At 48.3% G+C, this 25,421-nt stretch overlaps 1 protein-coding gene and 1 long non-coding RNA gene across 4 annotated transcripts in view; one reads left to right on the top strand and one right to left on the bottom strand.

Annotated features, from left to right (window-relative positions):
- Positions 1–209: 209 nt before the first annotated feature.
- Positions 210–7,225, top strand: LOC114587175 (uncharacterized). Its single transcript, XR_003704233.2, has 3 exons — positions 210–793; positions 5,589–5,750; positions 6,550–7,225. It is a non-coding gene; the product is annotated as an uncharacterized LOC114587175 (long non-coding RNA).
- Positions 7,226–14,242: 7,017 nt separating this feature from the next.
- Positions 14,243–25,421, bottom strand: part of ADORA2A (adenosine A2a receptor) — a 29,058-nt gene continuing 17,879 nt past the window's right edge. Inside the window, exons 2-3 of one of the 3 annotated variants that reach the window (XM_028710142.2) lie at positions 23,708–24,466; positions 14,243–16,985 (exon numbers count right to left, since the gene is read on the bottom strand). In XM_028710142.2, the coding sequence (XP_028565975.2) occupies positions 15,947–16,985; positions 23,708–24,057 (1,389 nt within the window). In that variant the 5' untranslated portion in view covers positions 24,058–24,466 and the 3' untranslated portion in view covers positions 14,243–15,946. Of the gene's footprint in view, positions 16,986–23,707; positions 24,504–25,421 lie in introns of all 3 variants that reach the window. The other 2 variants (XM_028710143.2, XM_028710141.2) reach the window with 2 other exon arrangements.

Here is a 25,421-nt window from a genome sequence, read left to right as displayed (position 1 = left end):
CTCTCGGTCGTGATTGGTGGAAAGGCGACGCGGCTCTCCAATCAGAGTCGGGCTTGGGGCTTCCCACCCTCCGTCAAGTTTAAAATTGAAATAAACATGTGCGGCCGGCTAAGAGGAAAGAGGGGAGATTGTGTCTGATTGACACTATATATATAAGGTGCATGGGCGAAGCCGGGGGGGGGGGGCGGACGCAGTGTGTGTCTGTGTGTAGCTTCCACCCCCTAAATTAGGCAAATAGATAAAAATACTTAACTAAAAGTAGAAATCGTAGAAAGATGTTGACAGATTTTTTTTCCTGAGCACCTGGGGTTAAAAGAAGGTAATTTAAAGCAACTGTTTTCATTCCAAATCTGCTAGACAGAGCCAATGTGGGTGTCTTGCCCCCCCCCAACATTAATCCTGGCTACGCCTATGTTAAAGTGAGGTGTTAGGGGGAGGGGATAGTACTGTATTTTCCCGTGTATACGACGACCCCATGTATAAGACTTTTTTAAACCCAAAATTTAAAAATCAGTTTTTTGGTGGGGCAAATGACCTCAAAGTTTTTTGGGGGTGAACAAACTGCAACTAACCCTGTGAATTCAGCATCTGCGTATAAGACAACCCCCAATTTTGGGATACAAAAATTGAGCAAAAAACCCCTGGTGGGGGACACGTTGTGCTCCTCCTGGGGCTGTTTGACCACCTCTGGTCTCCACCCTGCACTCAGCTCTCACCTGTGGCTCCGAGAAGCTGTCAGAATGCAACAGAAGCCATGCTCTGGGAAACAGCTTTGACCAGCCGGCTAAACCAGGTGAGGGTAGCCGATGGGTATCAAATCCTCTGTGAGTTAAGGACTTCTGCATGTATCGTAAAATTTCCCTGATTTCCCTGTTTTATCTTTTTGTAAACTGCTTGGAGGTTTTTCTACAAACAAACGGTGTATAATTTTTATGAAAAAAATTAATAAAATACTACTACTGTTAGGAGAAGGAACGCATGTGGCGCTGTGGGTTAAACCACAGAGCCTAGGACTTGCCGATCAGAAGGTCGGCTGTTCGAATCCCCGTGACGGGGTGAGCTCCCGTTGCTCGGTCCCTGCTCCTGCCAACCTAGCAGTTCGAAAGCACGTCAAAGTGCAAGTAGATAAATAGGTACCGCTCCGGCGGGAAGATAAACGGCGTTTCTGTGCGCTGCTCTGGTTCGCCAGAAGCGGCTTAGTCATGCTGGCCACATGACCCAGAAGCTGTACACCGGCTCCCTCGGCCAATAAAGCAAGATGAGCGCCGCAACCCCAGAGTCTGTCATGAATGGACCTAATGCTCAGGGGTCCCTTTACCTTTACTGTTAGGAGACTCTCCATTCTCCTCCAAGATCCAAAAACTCCCAGAGTTCCCTGGGGATTGATTGTTAAACCACTCTGGAAAGTGCACCTCCGCAAGGGGAAGAAAAGGTCTCATCACAACTCTCAGCACCCTTAACAAACTGCAGCTCCCAGGATTCTTTGCAGGGAGCCATGGCTGTTTAAAGTGTTGTCATAATGCTTTAAATATGATGTGAAAGTGTGGCGTGCCTCCCTCCCTCCTAAGGTCACATCCACACCATGCATTCAGCATTCATTTAAAGCACATGGATTCACCCTAAATAATCCTGGGAACTGTAGTTTGCCATGAGCTTTAAAAGTGCTTTAAGTGTCTGGTACTCCTATGACGCACTCCTATGACGTACTCCTAAGCTTTTTGGCTCTTGTTTCTGCTTGATTGCCTTGGGGCTTATCCAGACTTCCTTTTGTAGCACGGTTCTAAGGTCAGATCTGCGCTTGAAAGTGCCGCATCCGAGTGCCTTTTCTTTACTCCAGTGCCATCCCCGCAAAAACCTACTCTTTATCACTGATTTGGAGCAAACAGCAATCTGTAGAAAACCCAAACTGCCATTTGCAGAGTGTTTTGGGAGGGGCAGTGTGATGATTTGTTCAGAGCCACCTACCCACAACCTGGTGCATTTCAGATATTTTGGGCGACAACATACCTTTTTTGGGGGGGGTATTTTTTATTGTTTTTTACACATAAACTTTTACAACCAATTATAATCATTTCATGAGATTCTCTGAATCTCTTTACTCCCCCCCATCCCTCACATGGTTCCTATTAGCAATTTCCCCCCAAATCTACATATCAGTACATTTTCCATAATTTCAATTTTTCTTAATCATCCATATACTGTACTTCTTTACTTTACAAGTGATTCTTAGAGTCCAACCTATGTTTTGATTTGTTTACAATGGTCTCCTCGGGCAACAACATATCAATATGGTTGTACGATGCTGTGTTTGACGGGAGTTGAAGTAAAACTCTGTTACCTTTAGTAGATCTACTCTAACTTGGCGGTATTTTTTTATGTCATAACCCCCACTTCAAAATATCTCTGATGCTGACGGGAAAGGTCCTTTTTAATAACATTTTTACCAAGGCAAATCAGGGTGAAAACAAGACAAGTTTTCCATACAAGGTCATGTTTGCCATTACGTGAACCTTATCTTTAACGGCGCTATGACACGTTACAAGCGCCAGCAGCCATAATGATTAACCATGCTTTCAGAAGTTGGTTTTTGAGTGCCCGGTTATCACTGGAAAATCATCCAGGAGCGAACAGGAATCAATCTTCCAAACAAAGGGACCGATCAAACACAGCGAAGAGCCATTGTACAAAAGCAGTCTCCCTTTTAGACACGGATCTTAGACAGGAACATTGGCTGTGAATAAAGGGTAGTCCCTGTAGTAAGTACAAGGAGAAGCTACCATTTAAACCACCCTATGCCAACTGGGTGCCCTCCAGATGTTTAGGACTACAACTCCCATCAGCCCATGCCTGCTGGGAGTCGTAGTTCTAAACATCTCAAAGGACCCCGGTTTGCAATGGCAAATCCAAACCTTGCTATTCCCACGTTCCAGTAACTACTTCTGTTTGTGGAGAAGGTTATTAAATAAACACATGTATTTTATTTGTTTGACAAGGTAAAATATAGGATGTTTCTATGTATAGGATTTCCTGTTTTCTTTACATGCTGGACAGTACAACTTCGGTCCTGCTATTGACAAGCTCTTCAAGTTAAATATTAAGCCTCCTGAATAAAACTGTGTCGGAGGAAGAATGAGTAATATTTAACTTTAATTGAAGTTTTTTTAAAAAAAAATTCTGCGAGTAATCTCCTCTTCTAGCATGACTTCAAAATGGAAGCTTTAATTCCTCTGTTGCCACAGTATAAAGTATAAAAAGAGGGCGGTTTGATGGGGTAACCATGAGAGGGTTCCTAAGCTTTCAGGAGAGGAAAGTCATTTGATCTAACACAGCTCTCTCCTCCAACAGAGGGAAATGGCCAGAAGAGCAAGGAGGAAGAGCAAGGGGGCTGCTGCCCCCTTGAGCACCTGCCACCTGAAGCAGTCACCTTACTTTGTCCAGTAGTAGGGCCGGCTCTGGAGAGAAGCTGACTCCTGCTCATCCTCTTAACCAGACCAACGGGAAAAGAGCTATTAGCATTCTGACCCCTGAAAGAGACCCACAGACTCCTCTGCAAACCAAGAGAGGCAGCAAGGCAGCTTTTCATTGTGTTCCTGTTGTTCCCTACAAGCCCTCATGGGATCAGCTCTCACAGAGGGAGTTGCTTTTCAAACAGAACTGGTGGCTTCTGTGGTAGGCAGGCACACCCTGGAAAAGTATGAAGAGAGAAACCTTCTCATGTACAAGCGGCTCAGGAGCAGGGGGGTGGGGAGAGTTGTGGCCCTCAAGTCCGGGGTAGCCAACGTGGTGGACAACAAGTCTCATCCATCCCCGGCCATAGGCCACATTGGCTACTAGAGCGGGTGGCAGTTGTATGCCAGCAACATCTGGAGGGCACTACGTTAACTCTCCCTGCCCTTGTCCATCCTCACTAAGGGGTCATCCACACTTTCGCTTCACCCGTATTTTGATCATTGTTGTTATTGTTTAGTCGTGTCTGACTCTTCGTGACCCCATGGACCAGAGCACGCCAGGCACTCCTGTCTTCCACTGCCTCCCGCAGTTTGGTCAAACTCATGCTGGTAGCTTCAAGAACACTGTCCAACCATCTCGTCCTCTGTCGTCCCTGTCTCCTTGTGCCCTCCATCTTTCCCAACATCAGGGTCTTTTCCAGGGAGTCTTCTCTTCTCATGAGGTGGCCAAAGTATTGGAGCCTCAGCTTCAGGATCTGTCCTTCCAGTGAGCACTCAGGGCTGATTTCCTTAAGAATGGAGAGGTTTGATCTTCTTGCAGTCCATGGGACTCTCAAGAGACTCCTCAAAAGTTCAAAATTCAAAAGCATCAATTCTTCGACGATCAGCTTTCTTTATGGTCCAGCTTTCACTTCCATACATCACTACTGGGAAAACCATAGCTTTAACTATACGGACCTTTATTGGCAAGGTGATGTCTCTACTTTTTAAGATGCTGTCTAGGTTTGTCATTTTGATCATTATTGTCTACCAATTAATCCTCCCCCAGGTTTGAGAGCTTTTCTCGTTCTGTGGCTGTGCCTTGTGAAAATCGTATGTCACCTGCTGATACACAGAAAATTCAAAGAGAGATTTTGCTTAACCAAGATTCCATTTGGCGGGTAAGATCAGATTTTTGCAAGGCACAGCTGAAGAACAATGAGAAAAGGTCTCAGACACTGGGGCATCAATTGGTACACAATACAATATGCGTCAAGCGAAAATGAGGATGAACCCTAACTTGCCGTTAGTAGAGGAGTGAATTCAGGGCTTTATAAAAGTGGCCCAGCATATTTGCCCAAGGGACACGGGTGGCGCTGTGGGTTAAAGCCTCAGCGCCTAGGACTTGCCGATCGAAAGGTCGGCGGTTCGAATCCCCGCGGCGGGGTGCGCTCCCGTCGTTTGGTCCCAGCGCCTGCCAACCTAGCAGTTCGAAAGCACCTTCGGGTGCAAGTAGATAAATAGGGACCGCTTACCAACGGGAAGGTAAACGGCGTTCCGTGTGCTGCGCTGGCTCGCCAGATGCAGCTTGTCACGCTGGCCACGTGACCCGAAAGTGTCGCCGGACAGCGCTGGCTCCCGGCCTATAGAGTGAGATGAGCGCACAACCCTAGAGTCTGGCAAGACTGGCCCGTACGGGCAGGGGTACCTTTACCTTTACCTTTATATTTGCCCAAGCAAAACTCCTTATGATCTCAAGGTATTAAGTCACACTGATTTCAGCGGGACTTTCTCCCAGGTAAGTGTGGATGGGACTGCAGTCTTAGTTATCTAGTTACTGAGCTAAAGTTTGACTGTTTCGCTGATCTTTTCCCCAGGGGCGTTTCCAGCATCCGATCATTTCCAAGCGTGATTCTCAGGCTGGGAACAGACCTTGAGAATCTTTCTGTGCTCTGGGGGGTCATCCCCGCCCCCTGTACAAACTGCACACTCAGGGGCAGGAAGAAAGGAAAGGCAGCAGGCTGCAGGTCTGGCTCTGGTGTCCAGCTTCCGAACGGGGGGCGGAGGGGTCACATAGCTGAACTCTTCTCTTCAAGTCGCTTGTCTATTCTTAGCATGAACTTTCAGCAGCGTCTCCTCTGATGGCTTGTTTGTTTGCAGAGTGGCCTTGTCCAAATTGTAGTACGTGCAGGAGGAGCTGCAGAGTCCATGCAATTAAAATGAATAATCTGAAAAGAATATCCTGTGGGTCAGAAGGAGGCAGATCTTTATTCCTTTTCTAAAAAAAAGGGGGAGGACGACGACATTCATTTCACACAATGGGTTGGCTATGTTTTTGTTCTTGTTCTTATTATGTATCTTGTGTTTTTATCTTGTATTTTTATGCTGTGAACTGCCCTGAGATCTAGAGATGAAGGGTGGTAAACAAATTTAATAAATAAAGAAATAAGAAAATACAGCCGTTTTACGTTTAAGACCCTGGCAAGAGTTAATGGAGAAGTGTTTAATCCAGAGGCCAGGACTCCATCTCTCCCACTCTGCCCCCCCCCCCAAACCACTCTGCCTTAGGCAGGAGCCTGACACCCTGACATGGCCCAGTGTCTTTTCTCCTTGTTATGCTATAAATCATTTCCACTTTCCCCGCATCCTCCTGCCATCAAAATGACCGATGCGTTCCCCTTTGCCAACAAGCGTGCTGCCCTAGCAGCTGGCCTGCCTCAGCGATGAAGCACTGCATGGGAGGCCGATATTATTATCCCATTACACCAAACCTGCCCCCTCCCTCCCCAGAGTGCCGTTAACATGTCAGCCTCGACTGGAAAGAGGCAGCAACGGAGGGTCTGGCCACAGAAAGGTCTCCAGCAGGAAAGACTTCCTTCCTCGCAGAGTGCAGGCCTCTCATGCTCAAAGACACAGCAGTCTTATGTTCCTATGGGACGTGGTCCCATCCCGGCCAGCTCCAGTTGTGCAAATACAGTTGATCTGGAGCTCCGATGCAACAAATCGGCTTCTATCTCTCTGCCCCCAAAGCACCCTGCGCATTTTGTGCCGATGATGGGGAAATGCCATAGAAAGCGTCGTGGCATAACAGCTTCATGCTACATTATCTCACCCCTCACAGGCTTTGTGCGCAAACAGATTCAGATGACTGCTCGGTAGATAGGGCCATCTGGAAGGACCTCCTGGCTCACCCGGGACCTTTTTGAGCTCCCCATAACTCCACATCTGCCCTGGATTGGAAGAGCGAGCTGATTGGGATTGGCGAAATTAAAGAACACAGGGCTCCTTTGGGGCTTGCAAGCCTCCTCAAATGCATAGAGTCCCCCCACCCCATCCTACAGTCAAAGCGGCTTATAACAGCAATCATAAAAGCAAAACAATCTTTTTAAAATGAGCTCAAATCTCTTTGTCCCTTTCTTCCTCGCTGGAATAGTTCTGCGTGGATTCATCAGGGCACTATTAATAACGGCTAATAAACTTGTTAGTTTTGCAGACACCAGGGGGCATCCTTGCCCATGGTTTCTTGGCAAATTTAGGAACAGCAAAGAGCCAATTTCTTAGGACCTGTCATTAGCCACCAGAAGTTTTGAGGCCAGTTCTGTTGTTAATCTCACTGTCGGAATCTTCATAACTTTCTTCAAGAGAGACCTGGTCCACCCACACCAAAATCGAGCCCTGGTGGGAGCTGTGCACTTGTATAGAGTGCTGCTTAATGTAATTTCCATCAGGGCTATGCAGGAGACTTTCCTTTTCGATTGTGCCCTTGGGAGTGTGTGTGTGTGTGTGTGTGTGTGTGTGTGTGTGTGTTTTCCATCCCCTAAAGACAGACAGCAGGCTACTTTGGGAGAGGGCCCCAGCAGCAGAGCTTGCATCCAGAAGACTGCCTCTCTACTTAAAAGGACCGGATAGGTCATGGGAATGATTTCTGCCAGAGTTCCTGGAAAGCCCCAGCCAGTTAGAATAGACAGAGAGAGAGAGAGTCTGGCCTGGTATGAGGCAGCTCCTTCTGCCCTGTGTGAGAGCTGTGTTCAAATCCAGACTCAGTGATGGAATTACTTGGGAGCCTGGGCAAATTACTCTCAGTCAGCCTCACCTGTAAAATGGGAACAACAGAAAACAAAGGGGATGACAGCCCACCAACTTTTCACACTTTTAATCAAACATTTTGCTGGCTATAAACATGGACCCCCCCCAAAAGAACCAGAAACAATCACTAAAGAATCCTTTGATATTGTTCTCCATAACAAAGGAGCCTATTGAACTGGTCTGTTGCCAGAGACAGATGAACAAAGTTCCAACTGCAATATATGGAAATATGAAGAACCAGCCATACCCATCTGACTCTGAAATTTAAGCTATCAGATTTGCGTCTCTCTCTCTCTCTCTCTCTCTCTCTCTCTCTCTCTCTCTCTCTCTCTCTCTGTGCCACATGCAACTTGGCAGTGAAACTTCCGCCTAGCCAAGCCCCCCCCCCCAGGTCAGGAAATGAGGCAAAGCAGTCGGCTTGGGTGACAGAATTGACAAAGTTGTGATTTCCCTGTCTTCAACGAGGCATCCTTTTTATTTGTTTATGAGCAGGTGGCAATTTGACTATTTGCTTCAGGTGCAGGAATGTCTCTGCGGCCAGAACTGAGCATAGCTCAGAGGAGCCGGTGGCTGGAAAACAGGAGGGGCAGCAAGACTGGCCTGGGCTTGTGATAGGCTCTGGGGCTCAGAACTGTCCTTGGCAGAAGGAATGCTCACACATGACATTCAATCAGTGCACACAAATACCTCAAGGACCGCCTCTCCCCATAGAAAGCAACCCAGACTCTGTGTTCATCATCTGATGCCCTCCTTTGTGTGCCTCCTCCACGTGAGGGCCAGAGAGTGGTGACCCAAGAACAGGCCTTTTCTGTGGTGGCTCCCTGTTTTTGGAAAGCTCTTTCCCAGGGAGGTTCATTACCTTTCTTTAGGCGCCAGGCGAAAACATTCTTCTTCAACCAGGCCTTTGGCTGATTAGTATCGTACGGCCTTTTAAATATATTTCTGGAAATGGGGGGGTTTAATTGTGATTGTTTCTTTCTTAGTTACAGTATTCATTTGTGCTTTTGCCTTGTGTTTTTATCTCGTGAACTGCCCTGAGATCTTGTGACAAAGGGCAGTAGATAAACCTAATAAATAAAAATAACGGTAATAACAGAGTAACAGTCCACAAGCGCAGTTATGTGCCTATGGACTGTACCAATTAACAGGTGCACATTCCTCGGCCCAGTATACCCGAAGGAGAGTCTCCACCCCCATCGTTCTGCCTGGACACTGAGGTCCAGCGCCGAGGGCCTTCTGGCGGTTCCCTCACTGCGAGAAGCAAAGCTACAGGGAACCAGACAGAGGGCCTTCTCGGTAGTGGCACCCGCCCTGTGGAACGCCCTCCCACCAGATGTCAAAGAGATAAACAACTACAGTAGTACCTCAGGTTAAAGAAACTTCAGGTTACATACGCTTCAGGTTACAGACTCCGCTAACCCAGAAATAGTACCTCAGGTTAAGAACTTTACTTCACGATGAGAACAGAAATCGTGCAGCAGCAGCACGGCAGCAGCGGGAGGCCCCATTAGCTAAAGTGGTACTTCAGGTTAAGAACAGTTTCAGGTTAAGAACAGACCTCCAGAACGAATTAAGTGCTTAACCTGAGGTACCACTGTACCTGACATTTAGAAAACATCTGAAGGCAGCCCTGTTTAGGGAAGTTTTTAATGTGTGACATTTTAATGTATTTTTAATCTTTGTTGGAAGCCGCCCAGTGTGGGCGGGGTTCAAATAAATTATTATTATTATTATTATTATTATTATTATTATTATTATTATTATTATTCCAGCATGGCATGGCTCAAGGGGATGCAGCATGGAAGCCCTCTGAGCCTGGAAAGGCTTGCAGTATCCTTCTGCCCCCTTCACTGCCATTGGCTGGGGCTTCCTCTTCTCCTTCAATAACAGGATGTGGGTTCAAGAGGCACCATTCCTGCAGTGGACACTTAACAGCTGCCACCCACATCACAGTTTGTTTTATATATATATAATTCCCCCGAATAGCTTAATGCCCTCGCTGCCCTCTTGGCTTTCCACTAGCTTATTTTAGAGAGGATCCCCCTGCATAGCATCCTCCAAAAGAAAGCTTCCTTTACAAGGAAGAAGCCGGCAAAGAAGAAAAATGGTCAGCCTTGCTCTCTCTCTCCTGCCAGAATTGCTTCTCTCACTTCCTCCAAATGACCTGCCGGACTGACTTTGCTTGGATTTCCCAAGCAGGTGAGGGCTAGTGTCCTTGCAGTGGAGGTGCTGAATGGCCTTTCTTCTTGCCAGGCATTGTTTCCCTGAGGAGGGAATGGGCGTGGGCAGCCCTTGGGCTTCAGGTGGTCCATTGTTTCCTCAGTGCTGCCTCCTCTTTGATGTTTCAGAACAAAAACACCCAGTATCGCAGAAGGTTTCCTAGCTTCACACTTGGCTGGACAATGGAGGGATGACGAAGGATCCCAGATTCAGCCTAGAGATTCCATACCCTACAACATTTCTCCAGTGAAAACAGGACGTTCCATTCCATGATAATTTTACTATTTATACAGTGGTACCTTTGGGACGCGGGTGGCGCTGTGGGTTAAACCACAGAGCCTAGGACTTGCCGATCAGATGGTCAGCGGTTTGAATCCCTGTGACGGGGTGAGCACCCGTTGCTTGGTCCCTGCTCCTGCCAACCTACCAGTTCGAAAGCATGTCAAAGTGCAAGTAGATAAATAGGTACTGCTCCGGCGGGTAGGTAAACAGTGTTTTGGTGCGCTGCTCTGGTTCGCCAGAAGCGGCTTAGTCATGCTGGCCACATGACCTGGAAGCTGTACACCGGCTCCTTCGGCCAGTAAAGTGAGATGAGCGCCGCAACCCCAGAGTCGGCCACAACTGGTCCTAATGGTCAGGGGTCCCTTTACCTTTTATTACCTCTGGTTAAGAACTTAATTCATTCAGGAGGTCTGTTTTTAACATGAAACTGTTCTTAACCTGGGGTACCACTTTAGCTAATGGGGCTTCCCGCCACCGCCACACGATTTCTGTTCTCATCCTGAAGCAAAGTTCCTAACCTGAGGTACTATTTCTGGGTTAGCAGAGTCTGTAACCTGAAGCATCTGTAACAAAAGGTACCACTGTAATCCACACATCTTACTGGGTTGCCCCAGTCACTCTGAACAGCTTCCAACATATATAAAAACATAACAAATCATTAAACATTTTTTTTAAAAAACCTTCCTTATACAGGATTGCTTTCAGACACCTCCAACATTTCTCCAATGAAAATAGGGACATACTAAGGAAAAGTGGGACTTTCTGGGATCAAATCAGAAACCAGGACAGCTTATCTAAATCGGGGACGTCCCTGGAAAATAGGGACACTTGGAAGGTCTGAGTCCCAATCCAGGCCAAAGAAGTGCAGGTTCAGGAGCCTCTTCCTCCTGATAATGTAAAGAGTAAGTAAAGGTAAAGGTACCCCTGCCCGTGCGGGCCAGTCTTGCCAGACTCTAGGGATGTCCGCTCATCTCACTCTATAGGCCAGGAGCCAGCGCTGTCCGCAGACACTTCCGGGTCACGTGGCCAGCGTGACAAGCTGCATCTGGCAAGCCAGCGCAACACACGGAACGCCGTTTACCTTCCCACTGGTAAGCGGTCCCTATTTATCTACTTGCACCCAGGGGTGCTTTCAAACTGCTAGGTTGGCAGGCGCTGGGACCGAACGACGGGAGCGCACCCCGTCGTGGGGATTCGAACCGCCGACCATGCGATCGGCAAGTCCTAGGCGCTGAGGTTTTACCCACTGTGCCACCGCGTCCCTTATAATGTAAAGAGTAACAACCTCCATACTTCCATTTCAGGATACCTGTCCTGCTAAGGTGGGTGCCCTCAGGAACGAGGGTCCCAATTTCAGGAGACAGGAGTTCCTTAGCAAGACACTTGCCCTTTGGCAAGACAAACCCTTAGCGAGAGGGTTTCTAGTGGAGCGCAGCCCGAATAAATCCAAGGTCCAGCAGGGAGATGTAATAATAAAATTTAAGGTCTTATATATATAATAAATGTTCATAAATGTACCAACCAAGCACGTACATTGATCAGCACAGGAAGACCATCCTGAAACCATTTTGACTCCCAAGCTGACCAAATGTTTCTCTGCAAGGAGGGAGGAGGTGAAAAAAACCTTGCTTGTTACAGGAATTGAGTAATCACCATTTCAAAGGAATGGGCAGACTACCAGGAAAGGCAATCAGATAAGGCATTATCAGATAACCTGGCAGACAGGAAAAACAACAACATTCAAATTTCTGTTGTAGACCACCTTTTCTGTGATGTAGGTATGGTGTTTGTGGGGGGTGGTTTTGGGTTACACCCCTTCTGTGATGTACTGTATGTATGATGTATGGAGGGGTGGTCTTGAGCTCCAAGGCAGGGAATTTAAAATGTCTGTATAAGGGCAGGCACACCTTTGTTCTGGGTCCTCCTCCGTCCTCCTGCGGGTGAGGGGAGCACCCTGTTGCAACAGCTTTAATAAAGATCAGGCTTACTAGCTGCTTTGCTTCTCAATAATCTCTGGTTGGCCTCTGTTATTTTCTCCTACTGATAGGGAACCCACGTAAGGACTCTATACGGGCTCTTGGATATCCCATATGGGGAAAAGGGCAGATTTTGTTTACCACAGAGACTCCGTCTAGGATGGGTCCAGGTTAGGTGAGAAGTCCACGGTCAACCTCGCAGGGAGTTCAGGCAAAATATAACACAGCAAGGCAGGGGAACACAAACCAAGGACAAGGAGGCAGAGACCACACCCTGAGCTGGTGATGGGTGTGTTTCAGGGATTGCTTACTCACGAGGAGACTCCTTACTCAGCAACTGAGTAACATGCTCTAACTTCCCAGTGAACTTTGTGCAAACCAATTAGGAGGGATGCTCTGTGTCAGCTGGCTGGTTGGAGGAGGCCAGAATCTGATGAATGGGACAAATTGGCTGGAAACAGCAAAGATTTCTGCCTGTTACTGCAAAAATACCACCCTGGTATTTTCCCCTCCCCTCCCTCAGTGAGGGTCGTGGCAGGTGGGCAACACAAGTGATGGGGATGATGGACAGCTGAGGAACTGAGGGTCTCCTGTAGCCTGATTTTGGGACAGTATTTGGCAGAGCCCTCCAGCAGCTCACCACGAGACTCTTATTTGCGGGAGTCTTCTGTCAGCAGATGAGGTTCTTTTGCTGGTATTTTCCCACACTTCCTGCTGCGTGTGGTCCTGTGGGTGACTGACCCAGAGATTTCTTCGCTCTGGAGTGAGTGGAGGAGCCTCACAGCTCTGGGTGTGTTCTTCAGCTGGGCAGGCCTGCTCTGCAGAAAACCAAGTGGTGAAGGCGTCTTTCCCCACGCAACATACAAAAAAGCATTAGAAACAGCCTCACGAAGAGAGTGCCAGAGAGGCCCAGGCAGCTGAGGCCTGGTGGGAGCTGAGGGTGCCTCCGAGGATAATCCCCTCCTCTGAGGGGAAGGGAGTTGACAGAGGCAGCTCAACCTAGCAAGCCACACAGCAAGGCAACCATCTCATCCCTTGTGCCCAAGCCTGCCTCCTTCTTTTGGGACTGATGGCAGCTCCTTGTCTGGCCAGGATGTTTACTGCAAATCTTGTACTAGCTGGCTGGAAAAAGTGAAGGAGCAGACTGGGAGAAGGTGGTGTGGGAAGCTGAAAAGGCAACAGGGTTTAGTGAGCAGGAAGAGGCTGTGGCAGAGAGGACTCCAGAAATGGAATCAGAAGCAGAGGCTGAAGAGGAGAGGGAACATGAGGCAGGCCGCTGAAGAATCCAGGAAGTCTCCCCCTCCTGCTGCAACCATCTCCCCTCCCCACTGGTCTCCAAGAACACATGCATAAATAAAAAGGGAAGAACAGAGGGTGCTTGTGTGCAGACACAGCCTGAGACTGAATGGGAAAGACCCTGGAGAGGAGGAGTCCTAGTGGATATTGGGAAGGTGGGGAGCTTCAGTCCTCACAACTGCTTCATTGGGGCAAGACATAGAGTGTGTTGCTGAGACTACTAGGTCTGAGCTGTGCTTTGTTTCCTTAACTTCAGTGGCCTCGGTTGATTTATTGTTTTGTTGCTGACCTATGCCTGAGTCTATCCCTGACAGTGCGATTCCTCACCTGGTCACTTCATGGTGTAGCTGATGGCATCACCATCATCACAGATACTGAATGGGCACCACCTAGCCCCAAACAACCACCTCCTGTACAACAAACACATGGGCACACAAAAACAAACCAACTCTCTTTCAGAAAACTGGCTTTCAGTTGCCTAAGATCAGCCCTGAGGTATTTTTAGCTGGATGTGTGTTTATTTACATCACAAGCGACAGATTTGGGCCTGGTCAGCTGCTGTGACCATGTGAGCTCTCCAGCATGGTGAGACGGGGGGGGGGGGGGGAGAGAGATGGGAGGCAGGGCACTGCCCAAGTTTCAATGGCCCACCATTTATCTGCCGGGATTCTTGCAAAGGATGCTGGGCTAGGGCCCGATCCGCAAGCAAGACACCAGCTCCTTCTCCAGCCCACCGGAGGAAGTGGTTAAGATCTCAAAGGCAGCCTGGCAAGCCACACTGAGGAAGTTTGTAAAGTCCCATGGCAGAGGCTATGAATCTGTTGTTGTTGTTGTCAATTAAATTTGTATACCACCCTCTATCCACAGGCCTCAGTTGTTCCCAGGCACAGCCATGAGAAACCAGAACAAGAGAATGCATTCAAGGGGAGATGGTTTTAATGGAAATTGCAAAACTTAGACGTCACCATTTGTTTTAGTTTTATTTTTTAAAAAATCAGTTTTACGCCGCTTGAAAACAGAAACAAAAGCTTATTAAAATGGGGGGGGGGGGCACAGAGCATGATCTATGACAATAACAAAGGGCAAACATTCAGTGTACACTAGAAGATGGACGGTTTCAGACGGATGGGTGATGCACCAGACTGGATAGCCCTCCTTGTGTGGTCACAGGGAGAAGCCTCTACCCTGCCCCCTCAAGCGCCCTCTCCCATCTCTGCCTTCTCCTCCTCCTACCTGCCGAAGGTCCTCCTTCACATTTCTTCAATGGGTGACCTTTTTGGTTGAAATGAGAGGCCCGTTCTGACTCTGTGTACAAAACCCCAAGACAAGCCCAGCCGGCCCTCTTCGATGCAAAGCTGCCATTTTGTCATGTCAGAGCTTGGCCGCCATAACAACAACTGCTCGACTGATGCTCAACAGTCCGTGGTGCTGTCGCCTTCGCCGAGAAGAACAGCAGTCGCTTGTAAAACAGGTTTGCCTGGCAGATTTCAGCTAGGTGCCAGACCACAAGTGGGGGAGAGGGGGGCACGGAGAGAGACGAGTTTTGCATCTGGGAGCTGTTTGGAAAGGTTGCCAAGATGTTTCTGGCTAGCAGACACAGCTCTGGGGAGAAATCTGGCATTGGGCCTTAAAAGCAGTAGCCCTCTGGGTTGTTTCTCATATAGGCACTGAGTTCAAATCCAGACGGTTCTAGGGCTGAGTCCCAGGGACTCTCTCAGTGTGTAGATCTGTGCTGGGCCAGCTTTGTGGGTGACCCGTGCAGGCACGCCTTGCCAGCTGTAGGCAGGTGGTCCCTTGGGAAGCCACCTCTTTGCTGAGCAAGTTCACCCCCCTAATCATCTCAAAGGCACCCGTGCCCTGGGGGCAAACTGAAGCGCAGTCACCTACTGATTTCCATCATGCCAGACCCTACCTAGGAGACGGCCTGGCGGAAGAGGCTAAGTAGGCAACTGCCCTGCCCTGCAGAAGTCCCCAAGGAGACTTATGGCAGCCAGAGGAAAATCAAAATCGCATCATAAAGCTTCCTATTCAAGATTTTACACAAATGGATGTGTCTCTAATGCCTCCAAACCATGCGCTCTCGCACGCTCTCTTTCTCTCGCCAGCTCCAGGAATGAGCCTGGTATCACCCTAGCTGGGTGTCCAGCAAAAAACTTCCCATTCTGCTCTTCACAGAATCATAGAATTGTAGTGTTGGAAGGCACCCCAGGGGTCATCTAGTCCAACCCCCTGCAATGCAGGAATCACAGCTCCTCGGCACTATGAAGCACCTTCCCATTGACCCTTTCATTTTCTCCTGGTACAACTGGGCTTTGGCCACCGGCAGCCACAGGTGTCCCAAGCAACATTGGATATTGCCACGGGCCCTTCCCCCAGCAGAGTCTTCCAAAGGCAACAAGAAGTGTGTCTCTGTGTCCCGCCCATCTTCACCTTTGACCTTTGGCTGGGAAAAAGCCCCTCGGCCATTTCCTGCCTTCTCCCCAGGCCGCTTCAGGTCTTTCTGTCAGTTGTGTCAGGGACCCCTCCCCTTCCATCGCCAGGACCCAAACCTTTGCCCTCCCCTTCTCTCCTTCTTTCCCTCCCTTCTTGCTGCAACGAAAGCAGACCACTGGGGAGAGGGAAGATTTCATTCCAGCCACGTTGCATCCTGAGGGGGCCTCAGGACCCATCAGAGGCTTCTACGGCTGAAGTCTCCAGGTCAGTGGCGTAAGAGTCCCGAATGGCCAGCAGCTCTTGGCTCAGCAACTCCATGTCTCTGCAGGCTTTGGAGAGATCCCCATTTTTGCAGGGATGGGCTGCATGGCCATTTGCCTCCCCGGCCAGCACCTTCTTGCTCTGGCGCAGTTCCAAGCCCACTTTGGTTTTCCCCCAATCCCCGTCCCTGTGGATGCCATCCAAGTCCCCTCCGCCGTAGAAGTTCAGAGCGTACTTGGTGATCTGCATGCCGGCACTCTCGCCGTCTTCCTCCGCGTGAGCAGAGGACCTCCGGCTGGCCGTGGTCCCCTTGAAGCGTTGCTTTCTGCCCAGGATGTGCTGCCCGATGATCTTGCGGAAAGTCAGCCTGAACTCCCGGATCCTGTAGGCGTAGATCAGAGGGTTCACCACGGAGTTGGCGTGGGAGAGGATGATGGCGAGGTACATCAGCCAGAGGGGAGGGCGGCCGCAGCCCCGCCGGAAGAGGATGTAGCAGTTGACGGTGTGCATGGGCAGCCAGCAGAAGGCAAACAGCCCGACGATGATGGCCAGTGACTTGGCCGCGTGGACTTCCTTCTGCAAGATGGAGCGGGAACGTTCCCCGGGCGTCGCCTTGTTCTCCATCTGCTTGAGCTGCCGCCGGGCGGCCATGAAGATCTTCAGGTAGATGCCGAACATCAGGAGCAGCGGGGTGAGGACACAGGCAAAAAAGTTGTAGTAGACCATGTATTCCATGGTGACCACAGACTCAAAGAGACAGGCCAACATGTCGCTGCTGCAGTTGCCGGAAGGGGTCGTAGTGGAGGGGGAGGACGAGAAGGAGGAAGAGGACTCGTTGGTGCAGACCCCAGCAGAGGAGGAGGAGGAAGAGGAAGAGGAACCCTGGTTGCCCAAGGCAGGCTTGTGCCATCCCAGCATGGGCGTCAGGCCAATGATGACGGACAAGACCCAGCAGATGCCAATGATGCTTTTCGCCCGCGAGCCCGTCACCAAAGCGTTATACCTGGAAGGAGAAGAGCCAAGGAAAGTCAACGGTAGGATCTGGTGATGTTGCGAGTTGCAAAATAGGCTATGACCCACGTAACACTGGTCCTAAAAGATCAACATTGGCGATAAGAATACCAATAAAAGAGAAGAGGGTAGTAAATTGAAGGAGTTGATTTTATAAGAAATATGATTTTGGAGAACTGTTATGAGTTGATACAACGAAATTCAATTGCGGGGGATTTGAGAAAGTCAATTAATAATAATAATATAATAATGTCTTCTAAAAGTTTGGTAGTTATTTTTCTCTTTGACATCTGATGGGAGGGTGTTAATTAACAATGAAAGTTAAATTAGGTTAGAAGTAACAAGTGGGTTTTTTTTGTCTTTTGTCTTTTTAGTATTGTAATGTGTTTTCTTTTGTGTGTTTTGTATGTTATTTTTTTGACAAATTTGGAAAATTAATTTAAAAAATTGAAAAAAAGATCAACATTGGTTCTCAGTACATTTCCAAGGACAACTCAAATGGTTGGTGTTGACCTTTAAAGCCCTAAACAGCCTCAGTCCTGTTTACCTGAAGGAGCATCTCCACCCCCATTATTCAGCCCAGACATGGAGGTCTATCTCTGAGGGCTTTCTGGTGGTTCCCTCACTGTGAGAAGTGAGGTTAAAGCAGATCCTCCAAGTGTCTCTATTTTCCAGGGACGTCCCTGATTTAAAGAAGCTGCCCCGGTTTCTGATTTGATCCTGGAATGTCCCACTTTTCCTTATTTTCATTGGAGAAATGTTGGAGGGTACGGAGTTATCTGACCCCCGAGCCATCTGAAGGCAATTCTGTATAAGGAAGTGGTTTTTTTAATGTTGAATGATTATGTTTTTATAAATGTTGGAAGCAGCCCAGAATGGCAACCCAGTAAGATGTGTGGGGTATAAACAGTAAAACTGTCATTATGGAATGGGACGTCCCTATTTTCATCGGAGAAATGTCGGAGGGTGTGTTATAGGGAACCAGGCAGGAAACCTTCTGGGTAGTTGCACCCACCCTGTGGAACTTCTTCCTGTCAAATGTCAAAGAGTTAAAAAACTATGTGACTTTTTGTAAACATCTGAAGGCAGCCCAGTTTTGGGAAGCTTTTAATGTTTGATGTGTTTTTTTCTCTGTGTGTATATTTTTGTTGGAAGCTGCCTAGAGTTACTGGGGCGACCCGGTCAGATGACTGGGGTATAAGAAATAATAATAATAATAATAATAATAATAATAATAATAATAATAATAATAATATCAAACATTAAAAGCTTCCCAAGACGTTGACAAAAAGCCACATAGTTTTTTTTAACTCTTTGACATCAGGTGAGCACAAGTGGGGTAAAGGGACCACATCCCATTAGCACTTTATGCCTTTTGTGGTGGTGGTGGTGGTGGGGAATGTAGAGCTGAAAACCAATCATTTGACTTTGTCCTCTGCAACTTCCGATTCAGATCCAGCCAAGAGCTGCCGGCACTTAATCCATCCATTAAGGAACAATGTTTATTTAATTAATAGCATTAGTTATATAACTTGGTAAGAGGAGGAGAAAGAGAGCACCCAGAGAGGAGGGACACAATCCAAGCTAATATTTGCCAATATTTATCAGGATCGACCTGCCTCTTAGTTTAAACACAGGTGACGGCATCAGAGCCCCTCAGTTTACTGAGGGCATCCAAAGTCCACTCAACCCAACCCTCCTCTTCCTCCTCCTCCTCATCTGAAACATCCCTAAAGGAAGGGAAATATCTGGTAAGGAAAGTCTAAATTCCTCCACCTACTTTCCTCCAGTTGCTTTGGGCTTGCCTGGATATTTTGGACTACAAATCCCATCAGCCCCTGCACCATACAGCTAGGCTTCATGGGGTGCCTGAGCTCTCTTTTTTGGTCCACTGTGATATGCACCCACCCACAGGCAGACAGCACCCCCTCCCTGGCTGATTCCTCCAGAGCAAGGGGTTCGGTATCCCAGCTCCGCTTATCAATTGACCACCTGGTGACCAGGTATGGACGATTTGCATCCACCAGTAGAGTGCTAGGCCCAGCCCATCCCACAACTGTGTTTAATTTGTTTTGGTTTTGCTGCACCCCCCAAAATCAATGGGGCTGTGCGGAGTGGGAGGGACTTCTTGGCTGTGGGGCAAGGAATCAGACCAGGCCCCTGAACAGGGTGTTAGTCCCGCCTGCTACAGACAGCTCCCTTCAGCTCAGCAGTTGGACTACTTATGAACATTCTGTGACATCACTGCAGCCCAGCCTATGACCCCAAGGAAGGATGCTTGTGTGAGAGAGGGGGCGGGAGCCTTTGCCTAAAGCCACACAAGCCAAAGTAGAAGCCACAGTGGGGAGGCTCTGAAGCAAAATCTGCTGGTGTGCCAAAAATCAACAGGTCACGTTTGAGGGGCGCTGCAGAGACTTCCCTGCCCTGGGACCGCCGTTGCTGTAGTTGTTATTTATAAATGTATGAGTCACTGTTTCGGCCCCAAAGCACGGGCTTGCAAAGGGCAATTTGGCTATATTTCCCAAGGAGGCTCTCTAGCAGCCACCAGGGCTTTAACCAAGATGCACTCCATCCTTTGCCTGCGGAAGGGAGGAGACAGAGGATGTCTCTGTGATGTTACAGGCCTGGCCTGCATCTCCTTCCCTGCCCCTTCTGCAGGCCAAATTCCTTTCACAAATAGCCAATAAAACATCAGTCATCATCCTCATCCCTCTTCCTGGATTTCCTCCTTTCTCTCTGCACTGATGACTTCTCTCCCAGGGCAAGTTAAAGCCCCAGCAGGGGAGGGAAGCTATTATTATTAGCATTCTGAAGGCTTAAAATAACAGGCTGTGGTTGTGAATTGGCACATAATACCTAGTGTGGCACCACCTGCACTTTGGAACTCCCTGCCTATTGAGATCAGTAAGGGGCCTTTCTGCTTCCGTGCGCTGCTCTGGTTTCGCCAGAAGCGGCTTAGTCATGCTGGCCACATGACCCAGAAGCTGTCTGCGGACAAAACACTGGCTCCCTCGGCCTATAGAGCGAGATGAGTGAATAAGATGGACTATAATTGGAAATTGTTTTAGTTTAATAATGATATTGGAAAGCTGTTACTTTTAACTACAAGGAAACTCAGAAGGGAGGGACTAGAGGAAGTCAACCAAGATGTTTAAAAGGTTGGATTTGTAAAGAATTAAGTTTGTTATTGTTTATCTGTTTATTGTTCCCTTTTTCTTCTTTCGTTCATTGATGTATTTTTCTTTTTCTTTCTTTCACTGTTTTTGTGTGTCATTCTGCTTTGTGGTTTTTGTTATAATTGTGGAAAATCTAATAATTTAAAATATATATAGAGAGAGAGAGAGAGTGAGATGAGCGCCACAACCCCAGAGTTGTCCACGACTGGACCTAACGGTCAGGGGTACCTTTACCTTCACTGTACTCTTGCTGGCTCCTGCTAAAAACATCCCTGTTCAGACAAACCTAAGCAGATGCTCATAAAGCTGAGGCCATTTTCATCTGTTTTAGCATTTCCACTTTTGTGCGTTTTAAAGCGGGGTCGTGATTCCGTCTTGATGTCATTGTTCTATCTTTCGTAAACCGCTTTGAGGTTTCCCCGCAATCAAATGGTGTATAAATTTTAGGGGGTGGAGATTTCACCTCCCTACACAACGACCCTGCAAAGAGGACTGCTTTTTTCCCACCTGCAAAGGCAAGGCAGGGGCACGTGAACAAGGTGAATGAATCAATGCACACATATGTGTGCAATGGGAACATCCACTTTCTGAGCACAGAGCCCCCATCCTCACCCCCAATTCCTCTCTTACCCCTGTTGCATTTGTTGGGGTTTTAAGGTAAAGGTAAAGGGGCCCCTGTCCATTAGGTCCAGTTGTGTCCGACTCTGGGGTTGCAGCACTCATCTCGCTTTATGGGCCGAGGGAGCCGGCGTACAGCTTCCGGGTCATGTGGCCAGCATGACAAAGCTGCTTCTGGCGAACCAGAGCAGTGCATGGAAATGCCGTTTACCTTCCCGCAGGTGTGGTACCTATTTATCTACTTGCACTTTGATGTGCTTTCGAACTGCTAGGTGGGCAGGAGCAGGGACCGAGCAACGGGAGCTCACCCCGTTGCGGGGATTCGAACCGCCGACCTTCTGATCGGGAAGTCCTAGACTCTGTGTAGGAGCTATAAACAAAACTGCAGGTTGAAACATAGCAGATCAGTTTATCCTCTGCCTAGTCAGTTGCAGAGAGGATCATGGGCACAGCCGGGGGGGGGCAGCTGCCCCCACTAAATCAAGGAAACAAATAAAGATACTTAACTAAAAGTAGAAATAATCAGAATATTTGAAATTGAAATGTTTGCTGAGATACCACAATCTCCCTACCAAAGTTTGCTGAGATACCACAATCTCCCTACCAAAGTTTGCTGAGATACCACAATCTCCCTACCAAGTGAGCATTTCCCTAGAAAAGGTCAGTGCTTGCATTTGTTTAACCTACACAATGTAGCATATCATTTCTTCTTTCGTGGAAATGTGTGAGACATTCTTTGCAGAACATCAGAATTTAGGATACTACAGCAGTGGGTCTAACTGGTCATCTCTCTTGCTCAGCCTTGCGCTACGTCTACTGTAGATCATATCTTGCGGAGAATGAAGACCTGGCTAAAGTCGACAATGACAGGGCAGCTTCTCAACAGAATAATAATAATAATAATAATAATAATAATAATAATAATAATAATAATAACAATAATAATAAATTATTATTATTATTTATACCCCGCCCATCTGGCTGGGCTTCCCCAGCCACTCTGGGCGGCTTCCAACAAAGTATTAAAATACAGTAATGCATCAAACATTAAAAACTTCCCTAAACAGGGCTGCCTTGGGGGAAAGAAAAGGAGGAACTTGAGAAGGAAGTGCTGAAAAGGTTTCCAGCAAATCCAGGAAAACTTGTTTTGAGTTTAGATTTTTTTAAAAAAATAATATGGAAAAATGTGTGCTCTTTGTAATTTTGCAAAACGTACTTGTTAATCGCACAAAAGGTCTCCCTGGCGTTGTGTTTTGGTTTTGGTTTTTTAAAAAAACCTTCCTAGTTTTCAAACAGCTGAAGATTTTGACAGATTTTTCTGAGCACTTGTGGTCTAAAGAAAGTCATTTCAAACAACTGTTGTCGAGACATTTCATTCCAAATCTGCTAGACAGAGCTGGACAGAGGATGGTGACAGGTGAGTATCGCCGCACCTGCACCCCCCCCCCCAATAGCATAGATCTTTGCTACACCCATTGTGAGGATGGAGCCTTTGGCAGCTGATTTTCTGAACCTGCAGCTGAAGAGGTTTCTCCCGCCCAGATGGTTTGGATGAGAAGTGAGAGTCAACCCAGCTGAGAGACAGACAGACAGCAAAGGGCTGCACCTTCCTTTTCCCCTCCCTGGCCCTTAAGAACTATATATCAATTTCCAGCCACTGCTGCTGCTCTTCAAACTCAGAGGGCAGGAAACTCCACTTGAGCTTTTCACTGCAAATTAAAAAAATCACAATGGGGGAGAGGAAGAGATTGAGCCCAAGGCACTCAGCGACTTGGACAGAAGACCCAGAGCGGGCTAAGTCTCTGTGAAGTGGACTTCTGAGGCTGCCCAGCTGTTATCCCACGCTGGAGGGGGCTGCTTCGTGCCATTACAAACAGCCCCCCTGACTGACTGCCGCTGCTCTCAGGGGACTCGTGCTCAGAGCAAGTGAAGAGGGTTGGGAAAAGCTGAGATTATGAAACACGGACGTTTCTCTCAAACAGACAGGGTGGCGGGGAGCAAAAACTCCAGCTGGGATTTCGGTCGTGCAGATCCCAGCATCACCCGCTGGCTTTTTAAAACGGATGAAAAGTTGGTGACAGACTTCAGACTCCTCCAGCAGCAAATTTATTCTGCTTCTGATAGTTCTGGAGAAGGGAAATAAGCTCTGCACTGAAGCTGTGCTCCCTGAGCCCTGTCTGTCGTCATCGGTGCTTTTTTTTCAAAGGAAAAAAAATGGTACTGGTACTCACCCTAGGAGCCAATTCCTAGGGGCCAAGTGTTCTTTGCCACCCCAATTGATGGGCATTGCCTTTCAAATGGTGTGCATGTGCCGCATCATGTGATCCAATATGCAGGGTGGGACTTACCTGTCCCCCCCATATTTTATTGAAGTTGGCACTCCTAGTATTCATGATGAAGTTGTTACAGCAAGTACCTCACTTTTAACATTTGGGGGTAGGGAAAGGTGCCAGTACTGTGTACCATTGAGTACCCCTAGAATCACAAGGGACGCGGGTGGCGCTGTGGTCTAAACCACTGAGCCTCTTGGGCTTGCCGATCAGAAGGTCGGCGGTTCGAATCCGCGTGATGGAGTGAGCTCCCATTTCTCTGTCCCAGCTCCTGTCAACCTAGCAGTTTGAAAGCATGCCAGTGCAAGTAGATAAACAGGTACCACTGCGGCGGGAAGGTAAACAGCATTTCCGTGCGTTCAGGTTTCCGTCACGGTGTCCCGTTGCACCAGAAGCGGTTTAGTCCTGCTGGCCACATGACCCGGAAAGCTGTCTGTGGACAAACACCAGCTCCCTCGGCCTGAAAGCGGGATGAGCCCCACAACCCCACAGTTGCCTTTGACTGGACTGAATTGTCCAGGGATCCTTTACCTTTTACCCCTAGAAAAGAAAGCACAGCTTGTTGTCATTGTCATCAACTGCACATTTACCTGAGAGGCATCCGGATGGCGATAATCCGGTCAATCGCGATGGCCAGGAGGCTGAAGATGGAGCTCTGGGTCAGGACCAGGACGAAGCAGGCGATGAAGAGGCAGCCATAGAAGTAGGCGCAAAAGCCAGTGCTGATGGTGATGGCAAAGGGGATGGCGAGGACGCCCACCGCGATGTCGGCCACCGCCAGAGACACCACAAAGTAGTTGGTGACGTTCTGGAGGTTGCTGTTCAGGCAGACGGCCCAGCAGACCAGGACGTTGCCCAAGATGGCCAGAACCGCGATGAGTAGCTCCAAGACAATGTAGACCACATCTGCCAGGAAGTCTTTATGCCCACGAATTAGCATGGTGAGAGCCGGGCAAGAGGGTGCCGGGGAATCCAGTGTCCATATCTGCAGAATCACAGCGAGCAGGCACAGACTTCAAGTCGCCCGGGCGCCAGGAAGAGGGTCTCGGCTCTCGGCTTTGCTGGGGCTGGCTCAGATCCCCATGGCGGGGAAGTTGGGAAAGCTAGCCAAGGCCCCAAAAGACATGGGCAAAAGTCTCCAAGAGAGTCGATGGGATGGACGCTTTTTCTCTTTGTGGGGGCAGCTCAACAACGGAACATCTGTGTGAAAATTAAGTTTCCTGTCGAAAGGCTGTGGCTCTCGCAGTCGTCTCCTGCCAATGTAACGACACCTCGGAGGGGGCAGTTATCTCTTATTCTAGGTAGCTGGTGGGGTGTGTCCCCTCCCACATCGGAAAGGAGAGAGACTGCTGGAAAAGGGAGTAACGCATTGAGGTCATATTCTCTCTAGTGGAGACACAAATAATACAGAAAGTAAAACAGAACTTGAGAAGAGTCCCCTTCAGCTGGATCAGGCCAAAGGGGACTTTTTGTTCTCAGGGCAGCCAACCAGATGCCCCCAATGGGAAGGAAGCTCACAAGCAGGGTGTGGGCACAACAGCAGCACTCGCCCACCCCCCTGCAATTCCCAGCAGCTGGAGTTCTGGCCTCAGCCAGAGCCAGGGCCTTTTCAACACTGGCTCCGGCCTGGTGGAAAGCTCTGTCTCATGAGACCAGGGCCCTGCAGGATCTGATTTCTTTCTGCAGGGCCTGTAAGACAGAGTTGTTCCACCTGACCTTTGGCTTGGAATCAACTTGATCCCCTCCCCCCTCTTTCCTTTTTCCTTTCTCCTTCTGTGATGGAACTCCTATTTGGGGACTTCCCTGGCTTTTTTCTGGCCCACGTAGGACCAGTCTGGATAGTTGGCCTTGGTGAAGATTTGACGTTTTCATCCCCCAAAAGTTTTTGATTTGAGTTTCTACTGAAATGAGGCTGCATTTTAATGTTGTACTTTAATCTTGTTTTTAAGTTGTATTTTAATCAATTGTTTTTATAGCTGGTGTTAGCCTCCCTGAGCCCGGTCTTGGCTGGGGAGGACAGGGTATAAATAAAATTGTTGTTGTTGTTGTTATTGTTGTTGTTGTTGTTGTTGTTGTTATTATTATTATTATTATTATTATTATTATTATTATTATTATTACAACCTTCAACACTGGAGGGAGGAAGCATAGGCATCATGGGGAATAGCCATCAACAGCCCTCCTCCTCCATAAATTTGTCCAGTCCTCTTTTAAAGTCATCTCTGCCTCCTGTGGGAGGGAGTTCCATAGTTCCGTAAGATTAATATTCTACAGCTTTTTAAATGTGTCTGTGGGAAGGTTGTT

This window comes from Podarcis muralis, chromosome 16, assembly GCF_964188315.1.
Source record: "Podarcis muralis chromosome 16, rPodMur119.hap1.1, whole genome shotgun sequence".
Classification (NCBI taxonomy): Eukaryota; Metazoa; Chordata; class Lepidosauria; order Squamata; family Lacertidae; genus Podarcis; species Podarcis muralis.
Note: the sequence above shows the minus strand (reverse complement) of the source record. Positions and strands in the feature narration are given on the sequence as shown.